This window comes from Oxyura jamaicensis, chromosome 11, assembly GCF_011077185.1.
Source record: "Oxyura jamaicensis isolate SHBP4307 breed ruddy duck chromosome 11, BPBGC_Ojam_1.0, whole genome shotgun sequence".
Lineage (NCBI taxonomy): Eukaryota > Metazoa > Chordata > Aves > Anseriformes > Anatidae > Oxyura > Oxyura jamaicensis.
The window spans coordinates 2,511,384-2,536,872 of NC_048903.1; the positions used below are offsets into that span (position 1 = coordinate 2,511,384).

Below are 25,489 nucleotides of genomic sequence, written 5' to 3' on the forward strand. Positions count from 1 at the left end.
GAGTTAGTTTTATTTGTTTTATTTTGTCTGGCTGCAGGCGAACACTGGGCTTCCACTTCTGTGCCCCACTATAAAAATCAGATAAATTATTCAAACAGACTCTGTCATGGCCTGGTTTTACCTGGGGCTGATTTTATGTGTTTCTCTAGATCTTTCTCCAGCTGTAGCTGCCTTGAGTGCTCACTTCTGTCTGAAGACAGTCTACTAGAAAGTCCCTACTTGTAAGCTTACTTCTAATTTTTCCCTTGGAAATGTAAAATAAACTAGAAGTGTGAGGGATATAGTGGCATGTTATTTTCCACTTGTAGCTAGCACAGTTCCCTACCTTCAAAGTAACTTGGCTTAAAATCTATTGCTGAGGTGGATTTGACTAGGATTAGTACTTCAGTAAATTTTGAAAAGTTGCTAAGATGTTGTACAAGGATACCTGCTTGTGTGCAGGTTGTCTTACCCTCATTTAACATTCAAGCCTTTTTCAGGATTTGTCAGAACATGTGTGCAGTGTTGCTGAATTTCTCCTATGCAGGTGTGTCCCACATAGGTATAGTCAGGACTTAACTGCCATCGCTGATAGACTATTAAGTGAATAGAAACTTCTCTTTCATATGTGTTATCATATTCGTATGATAAACACACCTCAACCGTTCTTATAAATGGATATTACAGGCAGTTTTATTTGACCAAGGGTTTATGCTGTTTTTTACAGTGCTAAAAAATGTTGATGCTGTTTTTTACAGTGCTAAAGATGGTTTGCATATGGGAGCATGCAGGACTTGGCTGAACAGGTTAAATCTTTACATTGAGAACTGCTTTTGGTGCAAGGGCTTCCTGTCTGCTAACCATGTGTGACAGGGAAGTGATTTTTCTCTCACCAGAAACGAGCCATACTAGACAGACTAAACCTTTCCCACTTAAATGGTTAGACTATGAAGTGCCTAAATACATACACTGCAAGGAATAGGTATTTCTGGGACTTACAACCTTTGCTCTGTTGGCGGTTAACTCCCTGAACACATTTATGCTGTTTGCCTGTGTAGGGCAGTCTTGACTCTTACCCAAAGGACCAATTGTTGTGTTAAGAAACAGGAGTTTTACAGCTGGGATATGTGAATAGTCAAAGTATTTATGTAAAGTTGTGTTATAACAAGGGTTGCTGCATGCAGTCAAGACTACTGCAGAAGACAGAGGCAGGAATACTGGAAGTCTTTGCTAATGAGCAAGTATTGTATGTGAGTATTTGGTATTTGACATCTGCTTGCAGGTTCAGTCCCTGCTGAACAAATGCTGGACCAGCTGCTGTCCTTGCTGAGGGGCAGAGAGGGGATCTTCCTCTTTCCCTCTTCTTAAAGGAAGGTCGCCTTGTAATGCAGTGTTATATTTCATTATAAGCACACGTTAACTTTCATTAGTTCCTTTGGTAAGGGGGCAATGTGTGGTAGATCTTAGCAGAATTTATGTTTTTGGTGAGACAACGAAGTGATGTTAGTTTCAGGTCACTCTGTCCTGGTTTTGTACTGAAGCTGTCTATCTGAACAGCAGTGTCATTCCAGTAGAAATCCTACGCGTATCAGCAAAAAGATTCCTTGCAGCTGCAACCATCAGCAAAAACAAGAGGTTAAGACTTTGTATTGCACAAGGGTGAGTGATGAGGAAACACACGTGTTAGCTTGTGTGAAGTCATAAGCCCGCATTAGCCTTAGCAGTCTAATGGCAGTGCTTTGGCAGCATTAGAGTTCTAACTGTTTCTAGCTAGAATATTTCAGAATTGTTGTTGCATGTTAGAAGATATTATGCTATTCCTCCCAGGTTCTTCACTTCCAAGCCTATCTTCTGTTTGCACAAAACCAACGGCCTTGTGCCAGAATAACAAATTTGATTTTTTTTTTTGTAGTTTTTAAAGTTTCAAATCTTGATGTAACTTCAGTTTTCTCCAGTTTTTTCTGCCCTCTGTCTTCCTTTTTGGTGGTTTTAGTTCCAGTTAAGCGAAGTATTTGTAAAAGAAAAAACAAACAAACAAAAACAACCCTGGCAGTAGTTCTGTTTCTGTCACAGAGGTAGTGCAGTAAGACACGTGACTCAGGCAAATCAGCAATTCCTGCCCTGAAGGCTTTAAGGCTAAAACAGCCAAGGTTAGAGAAGAGAATGAAATGCCAAATCCTGAGTGAGCTGTTGTGCACACCTTTGTGAAAACCTGAGTTGTTGTTGGCAGAGACCCAAAGCTGGGAATAACAAAAGCAGAGAGAGAGAAAGAGTTCGGGGGCGCCCCCGCAAGTATGTTAAACTGGGAGGATATTGTGGTTGCTCCTTCATGGGTAGGTTAAAATATGTCTAAGAAGTGTCAAGGTCATCAGTAACAAAACTGTATAGAACTGCAGTCATGTGCTGCTAATTGAGATGGACACATTTGAATCAAATCCTCAGAATGTCTGAGAATTCAGAGTAGCGTTTGTGTTCCTGAACAAGTTGTACTGTGAAAGGTGTTCCAGGAAGATATGAGAGTGATGATTAGGGTATGTGGTATAAGAAACCATAAAGCTGTGCACTTATCACCAAAATGAGATTTTATATCAGTGAGTCAGTTCTTAACATAATACTTGATTTTATCCTCTAGCTGGATAGCTTGAGAACGACTGGAATATTTTCAAAATAGCAGTCAGATATTGTAACAATAGCTATAGTACTCTTATTTTTCCCACCACGATTTCTCCAGAGTGATTTGCCTTCTGAAGTACATTTGCAGCTAGAGTCGTGTGTGAGTCAAAGCAGAAATTAAAAGACTTAAGTGAAATGCTATTTTTGCTGGTGACAAGCGTTTGTTAAATCTACTTTTGGTCAAGTTAGTCATCAAGACACCTGCTTTGATTACCCTTCTTGCTGTTTTACACATTTATACTTTCTGATGATTGAGTCAGATTTGTATTTGGTTATGATATTAATAATTTGCTTTACATGGTTATAACTGAACCTTCTCTTTTAAAGCAAACCAAGTAATCTCCCGAGCTTACAGGTCCATAGCTTTTTGAAGGCTTAACTCTGTTACACCAGTAACAGAAAAACAATCAGTCTGGTTGCGAATGCGTTTGGCGGAAGCGGTGGAAGGTAGGTGGGTAGGCACAGAGAGTAACCAAGTAGAAGAGTAAATAACAAGGAGGACCGGCAACAACTGGGGAGCTGAACTTGCTTTCATTTTCCTTGCAGTCTGGGGCACGCTCATCCATCTGAAAAAACTGTGTCAATCCCTCTCTGCTGGTTAGTTTAATTCAGGTGGAGATGCCTCGTTATAGCACTCCAGTTAAGTTCTGAAATAGCAGTTTCTAGAAAGGTGTAAAGTGTTAGTCTGACTAAAAGTGTGAAATTTGAGGGCATGTGATATGACAGGAGATAAGATGTTGGCTCATGTATAAACTTGATAAAATACATATTTAGTAAACATCTTTAGGATGTTGTTTTTTTCTGAAATACTGAGGGGAAAATAAGTTAGAAGTCATTCAGCTAAATGGACTGAGGATCTCATTTTGCATTATTTAAAAGAACACAGTCTCTATTTCAGTCTGAAAAAAGCTAAAACATTCATAGGAGTTGGAGATAAATGATGTAATATGGTTTGGTAAATGATTTGTGTGCCATTTCTGTAGGAGTTACTTTTCTATTGGTACAGACATGGTCAAGCCAGGTTTCCTATACTGCAGTATACAGATGTCGGCTAATTAAAAAAGGAGGAGTATGATTATTAAGTTTTCCCTCCAGCAAGGTGTTCCTCTAACTGCATGAGCAAAACTTCCTATGTTTGTATGTTACTAGATGCAGAGATACATTAATTGCATACTGTTTGTAAAGGACTGAAGCATGTACTGGAGGTTTAATGAGTTTGCAGTATAGGTTGGTTTCCATATAAGACTGCTCTGTGAATATATTTCTTATTTGATATATAAAAATATGAACTATATAATAATATACACTATATAATGTACCTCATCCAGAATTACTGCTAATTATCAGTTTATTCTTGTACTAGTAAATGTTATTAGCAGTACCTTGCTTTTGAGGGGCATGGGAGAATTTCCTGGAGCCATGAGAAGGTGGTTCTTTTCCAAAAAGTCAATTCTGAAGCAAAGGAGAATGTTTGTTTTGTTTCTGTTCTCTTAGGTACTCCTAAATACAGTTGCTAGTGGAGGAATTTGGAATGGAACTACTGTGTTTTTTCATGGACAGCTGGCACTCTTAGATAATGCCAAGAAATGAGGCAGTGGGAAATGGGAACAGAGTTTCTTGGAGGAGATGGGTGGGAAATCAAACTGTATTATGAAATATAAATCAGCAGTTAGATGAAGGGGATTTTGGAGTAAGTATGTCTTCATATTGCCCTTGGTTAAGAGTCCACAATGTGTTAATAGAACATGCAGTCCTGTGACCAGATCACTCATAACTTAGCCGTGGAGGTATAATGATTTGATTAGATTGTTACTACTGCAATAAACTTATGTTCATGCTTCAAACTTCCAGCGTGGTCTTAAAATGATTTTTCTTTTTTATGTTACCTCCTTTTGGTTCTGTCTGTCTCTTCTTCCTTTTCAACCTTGCAGTTCCCCAGTTCTGTTCTTCCTACCTTTTTTTCCCCCCTGTTTTTCTGAAAGGCAGAAATTACTTCCTTCGTTTAAGTTCCACTGGAATTTGTGTCTTACTGTCTGTGTATTGTTTTTTTGTTTGTTTACTTTAACTGTGCATGGATTTCCCTTTGTGTAAAAACACATATGAAATAACAAAAGGGGGTTTCACATAGGGTGAAAAGGTGGAAAGAAGCCTTGATGATAAAGTTATAGGATAAAAAAATATATATAATCATTTCAGCTCTCTGTTTTGCTTTAGATTGTGTTTTGGAGTCGTGGAGAATTCATAGCCTTTCCACAATGGGAGAAAGGACAGATTGTGCTAAGTCTCATAGCTCACTGGCTGAATACAGCCCCATCAATAAATCAGACAAGACCGATCCAAATGACAACTCTGAAATGCAGGATGGAAACCAAAATACAATGCAACTGAAGAAAGAAATATCTCTGCTAAATGGGATAAGCCTTATAGTAGGCAACATGATTGGTTCAGGTATCTTTGTCTCTCCCAAAGGAGTTCTCATCTACAGCAAATCTTATGGATTATCTCTAGTAATTTGGGCAATTGGAGGGATCTTTTCAGTCTTCGGAGCTCTCTGCTATGCTGAACTTGGAACCACTATAACAAAGTCAGGAGCCAGCTACGCGTACATCTTGGAGTCTTTTGGGAGCTTCATTGCTTTTATTCGTTTGTGGACCTCACTCCTAATTGTTGAGCCAACGAGCCAGGCGGTTATTGCAATCACCTTTGCTAACTACATAGTTCAACCTTTCTTCCCATCTTGTGATCCTCCATACATTGCGTGTCGGCTCATAGCAGCTGCTTGTGAATGTAAGTATTTCTTGAAATTTACTATGCTAATTTCTTTTATCTACAGTTAAGCTTTAGTAAAGCAAATCCTACCAAATCCCTGAGTTGTTACATAGTGAAACAATTTGAGGTACGGTAAGGAAAACAACAATTTCCAGCTGATGAATAATTTAAAAGTATTAGCCTGTGAATTGACATTTTCTCACTCAGAAGCATAACAGTGTTTAACTCTTCCAAGTTGACTTAACATGGGAAAAACAAAGGAAAAAGTTTGTTTTCCTTCAGAGAGGTAGGTTAAATCAAACACCGAGGTACTACTCTTCGTGTGGTCTAAGAGTTGCGGAATAGCTCTTATGCTATGAATTCTGCTGTAACTTATTTTTCAGTAACTATTCAATGTAGACATGCTTAAGTAATTACTCTGGTAGGGTTTCAGGAGATCACTGGGTCAAGATTATTCTTCATGCTTGTAACAGTAGCACCAAGAAGCTGTACCTGTTTTGAAGAGTTTTGAGGAGGAAATTTTGTGTGCATATAGAACACTGAGATGTTTGTGATCAGATAGCTCCTTGGGCTGTCAGCAAAGAGGAACAACATCAAACTGTCCACATGCTCAAATCAGGACTGTTCCACACTGAAATAATTAAACTCTATGATTGTGCTATGTGTGTCTTAATTTTAGGTATTTCTATCAAGAGTGTTTCTATACGTATTTTTCATTCCCAGTACAAAGTCAAAAATATCTTTCAGCAAGTCTATGTGGCAGTCCTTCATCAGGTACTGTGCAGTCTCGCCATGTACTGTGGAGCCTGCCCACACTGTCAACTTGAGGAGTTCTTATCCTAAAGCTAATAGGACACTTCAGTTTTCTTACTTCCAGCAACATGCTACAGAAGGGCGATGTGCTGCTCCTACTTGGATCCTTTTTGAGGCAACAGGGAGCCTGTAAAGTAGCTGTAATGTCCCTTGTGCAGTTGTCTGTGCTTCAAATATTTGACCTCTATAATTGGTTGTAAACACTATAGCTCCCCTTTCAGCTTTTGTGGATTAATTTGTTATTGTTGGGAAAGCACTAATGTGGGCAAAAGGGTCCACGTAGTGGGAAGAATAATCACAGACTTCTTCAAAAAAAAAAAAAAAAAAAAAAAGAGCTTACTCAGCTCTGCTCCTTTCCTCTCCTCCCCCAGTCCCAAACGTGGACCACATTTTGTTGTGACAGCTTCAGGGTAGATAATGATGGACCCGTAACATCATGTTCACATTCCTTAACCAGATACTGTCCCAAGGTGTCCTGGCACAGGTTTGTTGCTAATAGAGGAAATTTAGCACTTTTTTTTTTCTAAGTGGAGGCAAGGTCACTGCCATGGGGATGAAAGACTGACTTCAACAGTTTGTTTTGTGGTTTAAATGCCTGTTCTACCCTCTTTAGGCTTTAGTGCTGAGAATCACCCCTGTTCTTCAACTTCATGTAGCTGTTGCTGCTAAAGCCTACATTTCTCTGTGGCAGGGTTGCCATCAGTCCTTACCCATGGATAAGGTTAAAATGTTATTAATGAAGTTGCTGAGAATGGAAGCCTGAACACTGGTTAGGTATAGCTGATACACTAAACCCAGAGTTGTAGTGGTGTTTGTTTTTAACTGTAGTACTAATGCTAGATCTCATGTGAGATCCATCTTGGTGTTACACAGCACTGCTTTGTCACTCATTTTGGAAATAGGGGTGGCACCTGGCACTGCAGACCTAAACTTGGTAGTTCTCAGCAACTTTAAAGAGCTAAATTACGTAGTATTTGAGTAGTAACAGTAAATTCATATTTTAATGTGATATTTTAAAAAAATGAGGGAAACATGAAAGTATAATTTCAGTAAGAGAGAAGACATGGCTTGTTCAGGTTCTTGATTGTCTTCTTTTGTTGATTTCATTTTTGAAGATACCAGAGACAGCATAGCATTTCACCTGGAGACCAAACCCTAACTCAGTCAAGTAAGAGTTAATAACAGTTGCTCCCAACTGAAAATTGCTTAAAATGATTTTAATGTTCAGATACACCCTGTGAGCAACTACTCCATGGATAATACCGATCATTACCACTGAACAGCAGAGACCAAGCAGAGTTGTTTTTTTCCTGAGGGTTCTTTAGGAGCTGGCAGTCCTGACTTTTGAAATTTGATACAACTGTTTTTTTTCCTCTCATCTTGCCAAGGTCTGTGGAATCTTGTTCAGCCGTTCCACTTGGCCAGATTTTCTAGTATGGTAGTTGCAGTAATGAGATCATTACCTTCCTTTTGTTATCTTTTAAACGATTACTCTTCTTTTTGGTAACTGTGCTAAGTGCATTTATATCTTAATAATACCACAGTTTTCTTGGATTATGGGAGAGGAAATAATTATCACGTGTCCTTGTTTAATTTTGATTTGCTAATATCTTATTCAAGTTGAATTTTTATATGTATGCATTTTAATAATACATATTACAAGAAACTTGTATAGAAATGAAAACTACGGTGGAAGATAACCACACTTTTACTAGCTAGTGGAAGCATTGAGAATTGGAGAAAATATTTAAGCTTTGGGGTTGAAATCAATACTGTAATGATAATCTGGATAAGAGAAATATTCCTTCACTTCGTGTTTTATAGAATAAATGACAGTGAAGGTACTGAATCCTGTTGAATATTCAGCATTTGAGTGCAGGCAAAAGTTGTCTGGCTGTCTCTCCACTTGATAATGCAAAGTGTTGAGAGCCGCAGGAACAATGTATTTGAACAGTAGCTTGAAAAGTTTTTCTAGGGGAAGTTGATCATATGAGTGAATTTAGTCAGCCCCTCTTAGTCAAATGCTTGTGAAATCTGGTACTCTCCCTTCAGTTCCCATTTCAGTCTTGTGAAATAGTTCTGACACTGATCTATTTGGGGCTAGAGGGAGGAATGTACTTCAAATACACGTTACTTACCACCAATTTTTAAAAATCATAGAATCCTAGCAGTTGTTTGGGTTGAAACTTTAGGGAACATCTAGTTCCAAATCCCTGCCATAATATTGTGTTGTAAACCATGTTGTCTGGTCAGATCTGTTCTAGCCTCACGTGTAAATACAGTATAATCAAACTGGAAAAGAATAATGAATTGTTTGGGACCCTATGCAGTATTTTAAGTCATCTGTGGATGTTGAACTGATCCCCAGACTAAGAAGGAAGTGGAAAAAACCTTTTAAAGCACTATTTACAATGTTTATCTAAAGGAATTTCTGGATAATCTTTCATTTAGCAGAACAGTATTGGTAAATTGAAGCTAATAGTTTAAGTAATCGTTTCTTGAGCTTTGGTATAGCTGCAGAATACATCTGTTGAGGGGTAACGTGAGAAAATGTTCTTGTAATCAGAGGACCATTGATGTGGGGAAGGCCTTTCCTTCCCTCTTTTGAAACAGTATGTATTATGAGCCTTCAGAATATCAATTTCCTGCTGTTTTGTTTGAACCAGTTTTCAATACCAGCGTACTGTTACACTGCTTAGGTTAACCGACATATTAGTGTAACAGGTAAGTGTGTGTTAGGATTATCATTGAAAATTAATTAAATTGAATTATCTTTGAAAATGAATTAAATTGAATATTGTTCCAATTGTCTTCTCATTTTTCTCTCTTTTTTTTTTCTTTTCCACCCCTCCCCACCTTCCCTCTAGGTCTTCTAACATTTATAAATTGTGCCTACGTTAAATGGGGAACACGGGTGCAGGATATATTTACTTACGCTAAAGTTGCTGCTCTTATTGCCATCATCGTAACTGGAGTTGTTAAAATATGCCAGGGTAAGCATCTAAACTGAAAGCAAAGGTTTGTACTTATCAGTTAAACTGAAACAGTGGTCTAGAGATTGTAAAATACCTCTTTATATGTGTTATCAAATGTCTCGGTACAAGCGTAATACAGCCACTATGGAATCATTAATGTTAAGCATTATCCTGATTTTATATCATGGGTAGCTATCCTATCTCACTTGACTTTGAGCTAAGTAAAAGAAGAAAAGTGATTGCTCAGCCATGTTGTGCAATTTACTGCCCAGGGTACGGAATAATAAGGGAAATGAAAGCAGCAAAGCACAGTGCTAGCAAAATAAGATATGTGAGGACAAAGCTGTAAATTTCCTGTGAAAGAAATCTCTAAATTGAGGTCAACTGAGCGTTATTTTTGCAAAATGAATTTTGTGCAGGTCTGAAAGTGATTGAACCTGAAGTAAAAATAGATTTTTAAGAAGGTGTAAGCAGATTTGTGTAACAAGAGCTGCCCCACTCCCTTTTTTCCTCCCTCCGTTCTGTTACAGCTTTTGAAAATTACAAAGTTTCTGTCTTTGAGGATTTTGTGTGTGTGTTAGGCATTGTGCCTTCACGTTCAAGGAGAAGAGTTCTGAACTAAGTTTTATTCTTCCCCTTTCCTTTGGGGTGGATTTATTGGTGTGCTAGCTTAAAAATAAAAAATTATCCTGCTTTCAAAGCTGCCACGTGTTTTTTTTTTTTCCCGTCTATCTGGCAATTTGTGTCCTTTGCTCTAAGCAGTTATTGTTGAAAGTCCACGAACAAAGTAATTACTGTGAATGGAACAAGAATATGCATACGTGAGCACCTTGCCAGTGTTCATCCCTCAGCATGTCTGCCCCATCTCTTGTTTTCTAGATACTGAGCTTGCTCCCTACTTACTTCCTTGATAATATCACCCTTCTCTATTCCTGACTCAGCAGTTACTCTGCCTACATCTCTGCCAAGGGAATAGCAATGTCCAGTTAGGACAAAAAGTGGGGAAGAGAAAGATGAAAAGATAGGCTAGAGGTCTCAAATACTTGCCTGCTCAGCTTTAATGAAGTCTAAACATTTCAGAATGCATAGCGCAGGGCACATTTTCAAATTGCTTAATAAGTCACCTTATTATGTAAAATAAACCAAATGTATAAAACTGCCATGATGAGTATGTTTTGACCTGCTGGAAGTCAACAGGTTGACTTGCTGATAGTCAAAAGATAACATACATTCTCACAAATACTGGTGCAAAAAATACACTTTCTTTCCTAGCTTGGGAAAATTTAATCTCAACAATACTTTATGTTCTGTTTATTGTCTGTTTTCACTAGCTAAAACTTAGACATCTGCTTTTATATGTATTTAGTCATAGTTATCTAAAATCCACTATAATCTTTGTTTTAATGCATAAGCTAAATGATTGAAAATTTAGAAGGATGTATAGCAGGAATGAATGGATTATTTTATGAATGTTACTCAAAACCACCCTTAGCCTGAGTATAGTCTTTGGCAGCTGTTTGGAGCACACTCTGAACTTAATGTTCCTGAATTTTTGTGCCATTATGGGCACAAAGGTGTTCAGTTAGAGCAGTATCATCCAGAGAGCGTAACTTTTAGTAGTTTAAGTACTGTGCTTATTGTCATAGCTGAAGCACAGAGCAGAAACAGAAAAAGGGATTAATAAGCAGCTTTGAAGGATTTAGGGATTCTGAGTTTTTATGTTTGTGTGTCACACTGAAAAGAATTACTTGCTCTATTTTATTTTCATCTACTTCATTGTGTCTCCTCCACATACAGGATATTCATCGCACTTTGAGAACTCTTTTGAAGGATCCTCTTTTGATATCGGGGACATTTCCCTGGCACTCTATTCTGCATTGTTCTCTTACTCTGGTTGGGATACGCTCAATTTTGTAACTGAAGAGATCAAAAATCCTGAAAGGTAAAAGATGTGAGCTTTCTGTACCTGGATAGTTCCTAGTTGCTCATTTTGTCTTTCTCTTTTGCTAATGAGTTCTGAACCTACACAGAAATAATTAAAAGTACTCCACACTCAGATGGCAAGTCCGTGTACAATCACCGGTTAAGAATTAATAGCTTTAAACTCCGTTAAGAGATTAAAAAAAGTTGTAAGAATAGACAAGTCTAGCTGATTGCAGGATGCCATGTTCAGTGCTCGATAAGCTTTCAGCTCAAGTCATTGTGTACTACCCACTGCAAAAGGTGTTAATATTGCAATGTAGCAGTTCCATAAGTGTAGTCCATGCAGTGCTTATCTGTGCGATAACTCTGTCATATTTAAGAATGTTATCTTTTCCATTAATTTATGCTGTAAAAGTGTGACTGACTACACTTATCTTCTTCAGTAGTGAGTCTGTAAGCAGACACCTTTATGTTAAAAATAGAATCCCATTTGATTATTTTTGCTTCCTGTTATAAGCAACGGCTCAGATTGCTACAAGAGAAAGATAAAGAGTGGAAGAGAGATTTTTTTAATTCTCCCATATGATTTGGCTTTTGCATTTTCTTCTGTGCTATACATTTATTTAACCAGTACAGTTGTATATTAAAAACATAGAATTCAGATAAGTATTTTTCACTCCAAAAACTGCAATTTTTAGTCAGACTGAATTTCAGGTTGATGGTGTTCCCTCTGATTGCCTTGTAAAGGTTTGTTGTACGTATTCAGAAGATACTTATGTGTTGTTTTTATAAGTCATTTAGTCCTTAAAATGTTTGCTTGCTTGCTTGTTTTCCCTGCAGAAAGGGCTTCCCTTTCCCATGTGTTATGTATAGGCATTAGTTCCTTACACAACCTTCATTCTTGGTAATAGTTGTAGCTGTATCAGTCATAGTGAAGTTCAAATTCCAGCTTTCTATGTAACCCTTGCATTTTTGGGGAATAAAGAGATATTCCAGGCTTGTGTGGAAATATTTCCAAAAATCCAGATTTTTCCCATTGATCCATAGCCTCCTCATGCTTGTCCTGTCAAAGCAGTAATCCACAGGTTAAATTTGAAATTGGCCAGAACTCCCTATTACAAATTTACTGGTTTATTTATTGGGGGTGATGGTGTTGGTAATAGGGGGAGGAGGACTTTCCTGTTTCCACAGAAAAATTGGATGGCTTTTCCATGAGGAAAAGCTGAACAGGCAGTGATCTTCAGCCTGGGAAAGAGCTTAATTGGTTGGGGGCGGGGGGAAGGGGTGCATAATAGAGAAATTTAAAACAAACAAAACATGAGAGGCACAGAGAAAGTACAAAAGAATCACCCCAACCCATCCCACACAAACTGAAGCTGTCACGTGAAGCTAGCAAGAGCCAGGTTCAAATGAAAGGGAAGTGGTTTTTCATACAGGGAGGAGTGGATATGCAGAACTGCGTGTCAGGAAGAGACAGGATGCCTTTTTGGAAGAGAAATTCAAACAAATTCAAGCAAAAGTTTAAAGTGTATTCTTTAAAAAACTCTCATTTCTCAGGAAGTATATGGATGTTCTCAGAGATTTGCCTGTGATTTACAGACTGCCAGCTTTGAGTTAAATCTTACCTATTTACAGCTAAAGTTTGGTTTGCGGTGTTTTCTCTACTCTAGATTTTTTTGTATTACTAGCAAACGTCTAGAAAGATATGCCACATGTAGAGCTTCAGAGCACTGCAGTAATTTTGGACCTCAGCCTTCTGCAGATAATCAGAGAATTATTTAGGTTGGAAAAGACCTTCAACATCATTAACTCTAACCATTCACCGAACAGTACGAGTCCACTGCTAAACCATGTACCTGTGCACCAATAATAAGCATCCCAATTCATTTGTTCTCTGCTGTGATGAGTGCAGATGAGATGATCAGGGTTTTGCGCTGGTTGAGGTCTCCCTGGTAGAACAACAGCAGCATTCTCCAGGGAGAATAAGAGCAGTGGCTCAGAGCTCCTTTGGGTTCTGTGGTGCTATGGTGTTTAACAGTATAGGAAATGATTTAAGGCATTTGAATCTGAAGGCAATAGTCACTGATCTGGAAGCTCTGAAGACAGGGCCTTGAAGAGCATTTGTATAGAATTTCCTTTTACAGATAATTTAGGTTTAGAGTTCTTGCAATAGATTTTTATTTTTTCTGGTATTCTGTATTAGAATTCCCAGTTTTGAAAGAAACCAAAGCCTTCAGAGATCGTATTTTGAAATCTTTATTCTGTCTTCATACTTTTTATCTCTAAGATAAAGGATGCAAATAAATAAGGCAGTTCTGTTATTAATGGATTTTTTTCCCTGGGTTGTGTTTTTTTTGTGTTTTTTTTTTTTTTGTTTGTTTTACAGGAACTTGCCGCTGGCTATTGCAGTGTCTATGCCAATTGTGACTGTTATCTACATCATGACCAATGTTGCTTACTATACAGTGCTGGATGTTCGAGCTGTTCTTTCTAGTGATGCTGTGGCAGTGGTAAGTTGAGCGTGTAGCATTTTGCTATGTTACTCACTTTCAACATTTTAGAGCTGTATTTAATGTGTTCCTCAAAGAAGAACAAAACAGGGAAAAAACCCTTAATTTCTTACAGTACTTCACTAAATAGAGAAGAACAGAAAGACTCACCATGAAAAATTTAATCTTAAATAGAAAAGTAGCTAATGAAATCATATATAATAATAACGTGTTATCAGATTCATTAAAATAGCACAGCTATGACTTGTTAATGTATTATGCAAAGAAGCTAACTAGACTTGTGCGCTTAGAGCTGATTATAAATTAGACTTTTTAGTGCATAATAGTTTACTCTGTTCCTTCATGCTACAGTATTTAAAAAGTTCAATGTTCTGTTGAGGTAGTCATTGATGTGATGCATATCTATAGAGAGATGTGTTGCATCTTAGCTATGACAAAATTCAGCTTTTTGTCCACTATTCAGCAACTTATATCAGTCTTCCTAAGAATATATTAACTCCAACAACTTGTAGTATTTTTAAATGCATTACTTTTTATATGCACTGAAAGTTTAAATCTAATTAAAATACATAAGCTTCTTAAAAGCTGATCAAAATATATTTTATAGTAATTAAACAAAAGTGAAGTTTTTTGTTGGTTTTTGTGCCTTTTTTTCCTGTAGCTAGTGAATTAATTGGATGGTTCTGATTACTGTATCCTTTAGATTTGAGACACAAAATCTCTTATTTTTGGTTATTTAAATTGGAGGAAAAGAAGTAGCTTTCCTCCCCTTTAGATTTTCAATTGGCTTCTAAAATTTAAGAAACTAAGCAATGAACAGAGAGAGTTAAATACATCAAAATGAAGGAAATCTGCATTCTGTTCCAGCAAAGGTTTGCTATGACAAAAACTGGCTTAGCCAATCAGTGAAGTCCTTTTTCAAGTATTTAGGCAGGTGAATCAGCAAGAACACTTACCTGACTTTCTTTCAAACTAGATAAATATTTGTATTTAATGTAAGCTTTCAAAATAATGTATGGTAAATGTGAGCTGTAACTTGTCATTCCAAAAGTAATTATGCAGACGTTTATTTCAAAGTGTGTTGAAAGTAAATGCATTTTAATTCTTGGCCTCTTTTTAGCTGGAGTATGGAAGTGCAAAGTTGTCATAATGTGTTGTTGAAAGCTTGATAAAACACTTCAGAATGAAACACAAGAAGACGAGGATGGAAAATATTTTAATTTTGAATCAGCATATGCAGTGGGGTCTCCAGGAATATGTATTTCTGTTGTAGGCTATGGTATCCCATGTGTATTACCTTCGAATGACTCACAATGGTATTTTAAATACTGGTCCAGACAAAACTAAAAGCCAGTACAAAGTCCATTGTCCGTCTTGACTTCTGGAAAGCAATATGCTATTGTCTTTTCTAGCAGGCTTGGAAAATACTTTCCTTTGACAGCAGTGAAATTCTCCAGTCCAGCCTATCCCCCAGGAGTACACTGTGCCTACTCCGCAGCTCCTGGCTGCTCTCATTGCAGGTGTACACGGCCATTTGGTGAAGGGGATCAGGCAGACTGGTCCACCTTGGGATGTGGGGGGAATGATTCACTCTGGGGCCTGTCTAGTCTTTGTGGTGGTACTGCAGCATGTACTACAGCATGTGTTGCGCTGCAGCAGGCGTGGGTGACCGGATAAAGAAGGGATCAAGGATGCCTGAACCCTACTATACAGGTGAAATCCAAGCTGAATCTTATATGATTTTATCTATACTTCACTTAGTTATTTGACTGGATTGAAAGTATGTATTTGTTTGTGTTTGTATACATTTCTTTGTAATTTTACATGAAACTGCAACACGCAGAACTGGACAGATCAGGTCTTTCTCTCTCATGGGATGTAAAAGAAGGCCTAGCTGCGACACAAATCTTCAGCCAATCTAACTGCTTGCAGTAGTACTGGCTGACCAGGATGTGAATGAGAAAATGCTTGAGATTCCCAGGGTTTTTAGGGGATTTATGTCTTGTTTTAGTTTTAATGGAACTTAATGATCGGCTTTAGAAGTCTAACATTGTGCTTTTTCACTAGATTTCAGGATTGTCGAAAACTTGTACTTAGAAGTTTAACTAACATTCTTTGTAAGGGTGTTTTTGTCAAGACGTATCAGCTGTCAGACAACGTTTTGCTGAGTGCCAGTGCTTATATCCATTTTAGGATGAAAAGGTGAAAGTTCATCTGAAGATTATTACTTAACACATGACTCATTAAAAAAATCCTTCTTGTTGCTGATAATAATTTAATTGCCCAGTTTTATGAAACCAACTTTAAGCTTGATCTACTAATATGTTAGCAATTAATGTGGATCTCTGGAAGGACTGTGGTAGAGTACAACAGTTGATGCTGATGATCTGACATGCACATTATATACAATACACATATATATACATAGTAGACAAATACAGTAGGTATGCTCTTGGAGTGTACCTTCCAATTTAGCCTATTCTAAAAGGAAACCTTCCCTTAGCTCTGAGATTGTTGAACAGCATGAACCATAAAGCAGCAAGTGGCAGTAACTAGGAGAGTTGCTGCACAAGTGCACTTGTGGTCCAATTGAAAACACTCGTGTAATGCATCTATAGTTTTCTAGTAAAAAAAGAAGAAAAAAAAAGAGGTAGTGACTGTAATAGTCTGAATGTGAAAACCCTCCTATAATATAGAAATTTAAAAATCTTCATGGTGAAGAGAAGTTTCTCTGAGGGGTGGAAGAGAATTGTATCCTCAGTGGAATCCTTGGTAAGACTTCAACCACGAGACTGTCGTCAGCATCTGAATGAAGAAGAGACAAGAATTAAGCCAGCCTAAAGACTAACCCGATGAAAATCAGCTGCTTTGGTCTGCTCACGTATTCTACATGCAAATTATGATAGAGACTACTGTAGTTTCCTTATTGATTTCTTAGAAGTTGAAAATTACAATAATGAATTTTTAAAGAAACAAAGCAGTAATATTGCTGCATCTCTGAGCCTTCTGTGTACTAAAGCAGCAGCTAAATTTAATCTCTGTTGGTGTCTGTTTTGGGAAGGAGTGGCTTTCTCCTGTTCATTTCAGGCAGGTAGCTTTGAGCTGGAAAGAGGGGCTGGGGGGGAGCAGCATGCCATTTCCAAGTGAGGAGAGGAAAAGTGGTAAGTAAAAGAAATATTAGCAGTAGTGTATCTTTGCATATCACCTCGCATACTGTTTTTCATAGTGGCTGAAAGGTGAAAGATATCTCAACAAGGGCTTATATGAAACTAAGTGCTGATGTCCTTCCTTCAGTTCAGTATTAGCTTCACTTCTCGTATAACCCCACTGTCAGCACTAAGAAACTCAGTTTTCTTAGCTTTTTTTGTTGAACTAATAGAAGTAATGCAGCAACAGCTAGCTTAGACGTTCTGCAAATGCTCTTCAGTCATTAACTGATTATATAACTCACTTCCTTTCCCATAGATTCCTTCAGTGTTTTACAGTTCTCATGGCTCTTTTACTTCTGTGTGCAAACCATCGTAACCCTTGCTCTTAAGTTTTATGGGTGTGAAACAGTTACCCTGTAGCACCAGCACTTTACAAAAAAAAAAAAAAAGGGCACAACTTCTTTTCAGATTCCAGTGTCCCTGAACAGCTATTTTTGCACCTGACAGGGCCCTTGTGTTTGTGAAGAGGGCAACTGGCTCCAGGAGCACTTGGTCTTTTTTGGTTACTTTGTCTTCCAGCAGGAAAGAGCATACTAGCTGTGAGTGCATAGCTTGTTACCTGCTTCCTGTGTGTGGTCGTGTCTTTTTTTTTTTTTTGTCTAGTTTGTTGAAGTCATTCAATGGGTAATACTTGGCAGCTTACTTTTACTCAGAAGAGCTAAAAATGCTTTGTGGTGGAAGCAAGCAGTTGGTTGCCCTCCATAGCTTGGTGTCATCTTTCCTGGAGCTGTACAGCTTTGTCTGTAGATTTGGGATAAAGATGACCACTTCAGCCGCTTTGAATCTCATCTTACAAGTCCAGCATTGATGAATCCAATTTACCCTGGTGTACTCATATTCTAGAAGAGCCTTGCTCTGGTTAGGCATGCTCTCCCCTCCAGTGATATAAGAATGTGGGAGTCTGTGCGTCTTAGCTGCTTTATGCTTCTTTGGTGTATAGTTGAACAAATTATGAAACATTTCACTTCTAACTGAATTCAGCCAAAAATTCTTACGTTACTCTTAGGCCTTTGGATATTGCTTGTCATTCTTCATTGGCCAGTCACTGGCTTCTGACCTGAAGAGGGAAATCTGTTTGTCTTTGCCTGTTGGTGAAACATCTACCTTCTCTGGCTGCACTGACACCTCCTAGCAGGGTTCCTTTGGATGAAATGTACGTTCTGTACCTTAAAATGGACAAACTCTTCATTAGAGACAGGCAGGTGCTTTTGGACAAGGGCTTTATAGTACAACTCATTTGCCTTCTTTTCTTGGAGCTAGCTGTAATTCACTGCCAATGCAGCACCTTTGCTGCCAAGTGTGGTACAAGCTCTCTGGCTTTGGAGGTCAAGCTGGAAAGTTGAGCCAGAACTTGGAAGAGTGCTGCATAATATTTTCAATACGAGAAAGGCAAGGGACTTTGTTTGGAAAATGTTGAAACCTTATTCTACAGCTAGCTAGTAAACAAACGCACAAACAAAAAGGGCTCAGAACAGGATAAACATCAGAGTAGGTTTAGGTCAAGTATCTTCAGCACGACCATGAAGACACAAACTAAATTACTACTGTTGGAGCTGGCAGGGGTATTCTTAACGTGGGCCATGTAGAACAGACATCTTTATACATCCAGTACACGTGATATATTAATGCAATGAATAGTGATGGTTTCTGCTACCATATGATTGGATTGAGTGACCTGAAGATAGAGAGAATTTGTTGGTCCTTGCACTGCACTAGTACACTTTTCTCCATATAAGGAAAGGCATCGCCAATAACACAAGGAGATCATTTTGGCTGTTTGAATAAATCAATCAACAGAATAGCAGATGAAACAAGAATTACAGGGGATGTGAACAGTTTTCTTCCACTGCTTTCTATTTCACCTTTACAATTTTCTGGCTCTGTTTCCAGTTGATGTTCACCCTCTCTCCTGTCTTTAATATATGTGACATTAAATCTTACTTGGTCAAACTGAACAGATATCATACAGTATCTTGATGAATGGGATCTATGACAGTGGAAGAAACTTCATGTACTCACTGGCTTTTTTGCTTCTGCAGCTGCACGATTGCCATAAATCCTACTACCTTTGTTTCCTTTAGGAAGTAGCTCCTTAAAGGCCTGAAAAGTTTAAAGGAAGAAAAAAAAAAAAAAAGAGAGAGAAAACAGGCTGTAGTTCAGACTGACAAATATTCTTGTAATGTAGGAATGTATTTATACTTTAATTCAAGATAAATTAATTGCACTTCCTAAATACTAGTGAGATTGCTATCACATCGTAATCTCTTTACCACTTTATATGTCTTTCAGGGTAAGAATCCTGTAGAACTGAACCTGGAAAAGCTCACATGTGTGATAGGATCTTGAAATTAGCTATTTAAAGAGGCTCTGTGTAAGACTTTTAAGCCTTCCTAATCGAAATACTTCATAATCTTTGGGCGTAGCTTTGTATGAGTTTATGGCTCACGTTACAGTACATTTCTCTTTGCATTTAAGCATCTGATCAATACTGGTTTTCTGCTTTGCCGGCATTGCTTGCAGCTCCATATGCTCTCAGTGTAGTCTGACATTTTTCACATGCCTCTACGTGCACTTTTTATGTGCAGCAAGTGTGATGAGAGAGTTCTCATCTTGTGGTTCCTAAAATAAATGTGGGTCTTTCTAATTGTCTGGTATGCCTGAATTCCTCGGTGTGAGATGTATCCTGTGTATTTTCTTGTGGCAGCTCTTCATGTGGGTTAATTTCTGCTGCATTTAGTTCAACGTATTCAAACAGAACTGTTGCCTGGACATTTAAAAGAGCAAAAAGTGTTCTTACAAATATTCACAAAGTACCAGATGGTGATCATAAGATCAAACTAAGCCAGGACAAAAACAAAAATGTAGTTAAATTAGTCATTCATGTCTTGAAACAAAGCTGTAATTCAGTTTTTGATCCTTCTTCTGGGAGTAATGTAACATTTAGTTGTGGAGAAAGGAGGGCAGTTCAGCTGAGAAGTGCAAGGCTGGAAGCTCCTGACTTCTTTCGTAACTATTCCCCATTGATGGTTTGGAAATAAATCAGAATGGAGGGAAATGATTCCAGGTGCATGTCTTCTTACAGTGTGCATATATATATGTATATTTTACATGTCGAGTGGATGGGAGGGCATAAAAGGACTTAAAATTGCAAGTGCTGTATAAGCCATTGAATTCTTTTACTGTTTCCTAGCTATTAGAAACAGTTGTAGTTCAAGTCTGGACTACAGGACTTGACAGACTATAGCAGAGATGACAATTTAATCTCTTAATCCTTCTTGCTCTTTAGACTTTCTCAGAAGAAACCTGAGAAGAAATCCATCCCCCTAGTGGTGGCTTTCTCCTGTTATGGTGGACTAAATGCTTCTGCTATAGCTGCCTCCAGGTAGGCTCCTCTGTCATCCTCTGCATACCCCTGCAAATGCTCCATTCTTTCCCCTGTTGCCAGCTGATTTGTTTTTATAAATGCACTTCACTGCTCCCAGAAGTAGTGATAGTTAAAGCGGAATTGGTCAGGTGCTCAGGTCAGAGCCCAGGTCTAGCTTGTTTGTGGAGGATTCGTGGTTGTACAATTACAGTTTGAGCAGAAGGCAGCCACTAACTCTTCTCCCTCCCCTTTTATTTTCTCTTGGTACAGTGCACGAGGTATATGCTTGATAACTTGACTTGCTTTTTGTATTTTTCTCTGCCCTTCTTTCTTATGCTAGATAACCCTCTGACACATGCACACTTGAATGCTTATCGTGGCCACTTCTACTTACACTTCAGTAACACTTCCTGCAAAAGAAATATTATAGCATAGCCTTGGAGAAGACATTTCATGACTTTTGTCAAAATTAGAGTTTTGGAGGATTTACCACTATGTACTCTGAAGGATAAAAGTGTTTCTTGTCTTAATAGTAATACAAGAACCTGGCTGATTTTTTATTTCTATTTTTTACTTTGGAACTGAGGGTGAAACCCTGTCAGAAAACACTTGCACAAAGGCTTTGGGTCAATACTTGTCATATGAAGCTAGGTAATGTCACTAGGAAGTTTAACTGAACTTCAGGTACCTTTCAACTGTTAACTTTGTTTTGCTGAAAGATCATTTTGCAGACAGGTCTGCCAAGCTGAACTTAATAGATCATTCCAAATTAAAATACTCTTATGCTGTATCTTACCTAGGGTAAAATTAAGCTCTTGAAGTTAATGGTGCACCCTTTGCTCTCTCAGGAATCCTCACTACAGCATTAGAAAGTACACCAGAAATGACAGTGTTTGGTAAAGGCTCTTACTAGGTTACTCTGTCTTTCAAAGGGCTGAGTGGTACAGATCTAGGAAAGTGATTTATTTAGTCTTTGAGCAGGATCAGTAGCATTACACATCTTAGAGTCACAAGCCTGCATCCAGAATACATTGAATCTATAACATCTTCATCTGTGTGTAATTTGTGGAAGTGATACCATGGCTTTGCCTTAACTCTTTCTGTATTTTACTGCTGACATGACTGATTTCTGTTTTTCAGGATGTGTGGAACAACATAAGCGTATCTTAGATATATGTGATAGGATGGAAATGGACGTTGAGTTAGTTTCACATCTGGCATTCCACAGGGGCTCATTATTAGATGTTTTAAAAGGAATTGGAAAATGGTTACAGAAAACAAACACAAACCTGCCTTATGGGGAAGAAGATTCTCCAAATGACATGCTAGCTAATTTGCATCTTGCAGCATAAGATTAAATCCTTACATTTCCCTTCTCTTCTATAACTTTGAGCTGTTAATGTTACTTACCTAAATGCTTATAGGTTAAGAAACCTTACTAAAAATCTTAATTCTCTAACTTCTTGTTCAGTGAGTTCTGTATCGTAGCTTTGCATTTGTAAAGAAATCCTCTGAGAGTTTTAAGTTTGGTGTCTTATTTCACTTGCTGTTTGGCTTTGGAAATGAGACATTCCAGGCTTAAATCATCTTTTAAAATTTGTAACAGTTGTCTACTAGAACTTTCATCTTGTCTTTGCTTTTACTTGTTCTGGAGAAGTCATAATTCTTTCCCTGGGTCATTACAAATTGTATTCTGCTTTGGGTGATGAGTTTCCTAGAGCTGCATTTAGGTGTGATAAAGATCTTAAAGAAGCACTGTGAGTTCTGGTAAATATTCTTGGGCAGCAAATATTTTCTATATACAATAATGTAAATTATTAGTTGCTTTTTCAGTTTCAGTGGACTGACAATGGACCATCCATGGTACATAAAACACATTTCTTATGGCATGCTCTTTTTTGCCAAATTGATATTCTGCTTAAACACAAAACAGAATTTTATATGGTTTAGTTCTTTTATACTTTCCTCCTATTAATATTTATAACTAATGTGGTTGCGTTTGTGTATTTTTCTCCCCCCCCACTGTGTGTTGATGCTTCGTTTTGCAGGAACCTTTACTAACGTGTAGAAAGAATGAGCTTGTAAGAGACAGTTTAGTAAGAATCAGGGTGGCTAACAGAGTTGATGTGTTAACTTTGAGCCTTTTAGCAAGGTTCCCATTGAAGTAATTACACACCTTTTTGCTCTGTACCTTAGTATCAGGAAATCCCATCTGCTGTTGCTCAGGCTCAACTAACTTACGCAAAAGGATGCAATAAATTTTGCTTTTTAACATAAATTGTGTTGTGCAGCTAAGCACAGTTGGATACTGAGCCTTAACCTGGATGATGTGCTGAACAAAGTACTTTGTCAACCCAGAACGGGAAACCAGCCAAGCTTTGTTTTATCTCACTAGAATTTTCCATGTTTTATGATTTAAAGATTGAAACTATATGCAGGGTTTTGCCTCATAAAAATCAATCACTCATTTCCTGAAAAAATCAATTGAAATTGATGTAGGCTTTATTGAACCTACAAAACATTCAGAAATTAGAGCATAATGCACTTCCTTTGGTGATCTTCCTGGAGCAGTTAAATCAAAATTTGACCATTGTTAAGGCCAGCTTTATGTTCTACAAACAAGGGCCAGTCCTGAATGTTAATCCACTTTGATTGAACTTCATAGTTCATAAAAGTTATGATGAAGAACAGTAGTTAGAATGGGAAGTCAAGGGGGAGGTTGTTCAAAATATTAGGGTATTGAAAACTGATTTAAAGATTCTGTAGTAGAAAAGACAGACCTATGGAAAGCTGAAAGACCATAGATGCTTTTTATGTCTGATCTTGAAAATGGTGAAGCAAGAGAAAGCTAAGAAAGTGATTTAGAGAAAGGTCCATAAAACACTTAAATGATTGCTACCTGTTGAAATGTAAAATGTTTATTCTGTATATACTAATACCGACAAAATCTTTGTAACAATTTTTTTGTACTTTCTTTGGATACCACTTACACACAAGTAATAGCTTTCTGTTTCTTTAAATAACAATTTTGTGCTAATGCAGACCTGATTCTTGTGCTACCTTGACTGTTAGTTTACATCAGTAAAATAAATCGTGGAAGTAATGACTGTTAGTAGGTAGGATTGGGACAGGAAGGCTTCTGCCAGCATCCCCTGAATGCAGCATGAGCAGATTTCTGTTTAACTTCAAACTTGGAAAAGGTACAATGCTCAGACTGAGATGGGTTTTTGAATAGCTGTCAGTCTTCATGTATTAAAACTTCTTTCTTTCTTTCTTTATTTTCAAACATTTTACTTGGTATTCTAAGAGTCTATCCATTTTTTTTTTTCTACCCAGGAGGCTGAACAGAATTGACCAGTACCTTGCAAATTATTATCCATTTGCATTTTTAAACAATTAATGGTATTCAATGATTCTTATCCCTTGCTGTGAAACTTTAAGGCTCCTGACTTCTTGTTTTCAGAACTCTGCCATGGGAGGTCACGCCACAGCTGCTGTACACTATTGTGTAGGAACACTAACAAATGACTGCCTGAAAAAAATGCTTCCTCTGTCAGTTGCCGTGTTGTGAGGCTAGAGCCCAGAGGCTCTGCTAGTGGAGCTAAAGGGCGAAAAGGATTTGCTTAGGAAATTGGAAAAGGAAAATAAAATACATTGCTAGGGTAGCGAATGGTGGGTGTGATAGTGGCTGTGGTTATTATCTGCATTACGGCACTTTCTTTTTGGATATGTAATCATATTTTTATCCTTCAGTCTCTGTAGTCAATATTTATGAATTCAAGTGTAACATACTATGTTATACATAGTGAAACGTAATAGGATTGGTGAGAAAATTCTAAAAACACTTTGTCTTTTGTGAGAATTATTTTGTGAGCAGAAAATGTGAGTCTAGGCACTTGGATTTAGAAGCCTGCTCATTTAGAATCAATAAATAATTAGAAATGTTGTGTGCTGCTTTGTGCTGCATATCCCCACTATGTTTTAATTTTTCCATATAAACTTACTACAACAGTTTGATGTCATTGTTTTGCATAAGCTTTGTTGCAGTTATTTTCATGTGTGTGTTTTTCTTTTTCCTTTCATTAGACATTTGCTGATGAGGTATTTGGCATCTTCAGTTGGACAATTCCCATTGCTGTTGCCTTTTCTTGTTTCGGTGGACTTAATGCTTCAATTCTAGCATCATCAAGGTATCTTCCTGTTTAAAAATTGTTCATAAGCGTATTAAGTGTACTTCTAGATTTTTTTTTCTATATAATGATAGAAATCTATTTTAGTTGCTGTAGAAGTTTTCTATTTTGCCTGTAGGATTGTTTTCTAAAAAACAGTTGTTAACAGCATGTTTCTAAAAGCTTATATAACTTTTAAATGGTTGCAGTAAAGTATATCTTTACAAAGTCTTGAGTCCATGTTCTAGTTTAAAGGATCAAAATTCAGTGATATAAACAGTTATTCTGACAGGTAGTGTTTTTGTTGTTGTTTTAATGCATTCTCTCTCACCTTTTTTTTTTTTTTTTAAGGCTATTTTTTGTAGGATCTCGAGAAGGTCACCTTCCTGATCTGTTGTCTATGATCCACATAGAGAGGTTCACACCTGTGCCAGCACTGCTTTTCAATGTAAGTTATTTTTGCTTTTCGTTTAGGCTGTCCAGATGTGACTATATGAATTATTTAAGGGAGGACTTTAAAGAGGCTGAAGGAGGTAGTAGAGGAAATTCTGTTTAAAGCATAGGAACAGTCTCCAAAGAGTTTCGTTGGCTGAATTCATGAAAACTCAACTGTGAAAACAACCTGCTATACTCCTAACAATAAAGAAAGTTGAAACTGAATTAAGATGATTGGATTATTCTATTGGGCTACTGTTGTGTAAGATCTATTAGCAGACTTCTGTTTCCTCTAAACTAAATACAGACTAAAACATTTCATAAAATCTGTATATGGCTTCTGTATGCTAAATAAAATGAGTATGGTGGCACTATGAATTGTAAAAATCCAGTTATTATATAAACTTACATACTGATACAAACCCCTAATGGATATTGAAGAATTATTAAGGACTTAAGTAAGAAATAATTTCCTTTAGATACTGCCAAATTGTAAGAAGCATTATGCTTATACTACTGTCTCCATGGGAAGTATCAGTAAATCTCTACAGTGAAAATAGTTGTAATAGTTGTTTAGTTGATAACATAAGAGAGAACTTAGATTTACAATTACCAAGGTGAGTTCTGAGAGAGTGAATTTTGAGATATGCAAAAAGTTACACCAGACACC

General features: G+C 37.5%; 1 protein-coding gene across 5 annotated transcripts in view; it reads left to right on the forward strand.

Annotated features, from left to right (window-relative positions):
* SLC7A6 (solute carrier family 7 member 6) overlaps window positions 1-25,489 on the forward strand; it is a 29,550-nt gene that overhangs the window by 983 nt on the left and 3,078 nt on the right. For 3 of the 5 annotated variants that reach the window (XM_035336557.1, XM_035336556.1, XM_035336555.1), the window contains exons 2-7: window positions 4,867-5,439; window positions 9,102-9,227; window positions 11,007-11,151; window positions 13,519-13,642; window positions 24,302-24,405; window positions 24,736-24,832. In XM_035336557.1, the coding sequence (XP_035192448.1) occupies window positions 4,908-5,439; window positions 9,102-9,227; window positions 11,007-11,151; window positions 13,519-13,642; window positions 24,302-24,405; window positions 24,736-24,832 (1,128 nt within the window). In that variant the 5' untranslated portion in view covers window positions 4,867-4,907. Of the gene's footprint in view, window positions 1-2,815; window positions 3,100-3,199; window positions 3,265-4,866; window positions 5,440-9,101; window positions 9,228-11,006; window positions 11,152-13,518; window positions 13,643-24,301; window positions 24,406-24,735; window positions 24,833-25,489 lie in introns of those variants that run through there. The other 2 variants (XM_035336553.1, XM_035336558.1) reach the window with 2 other exon arrangements.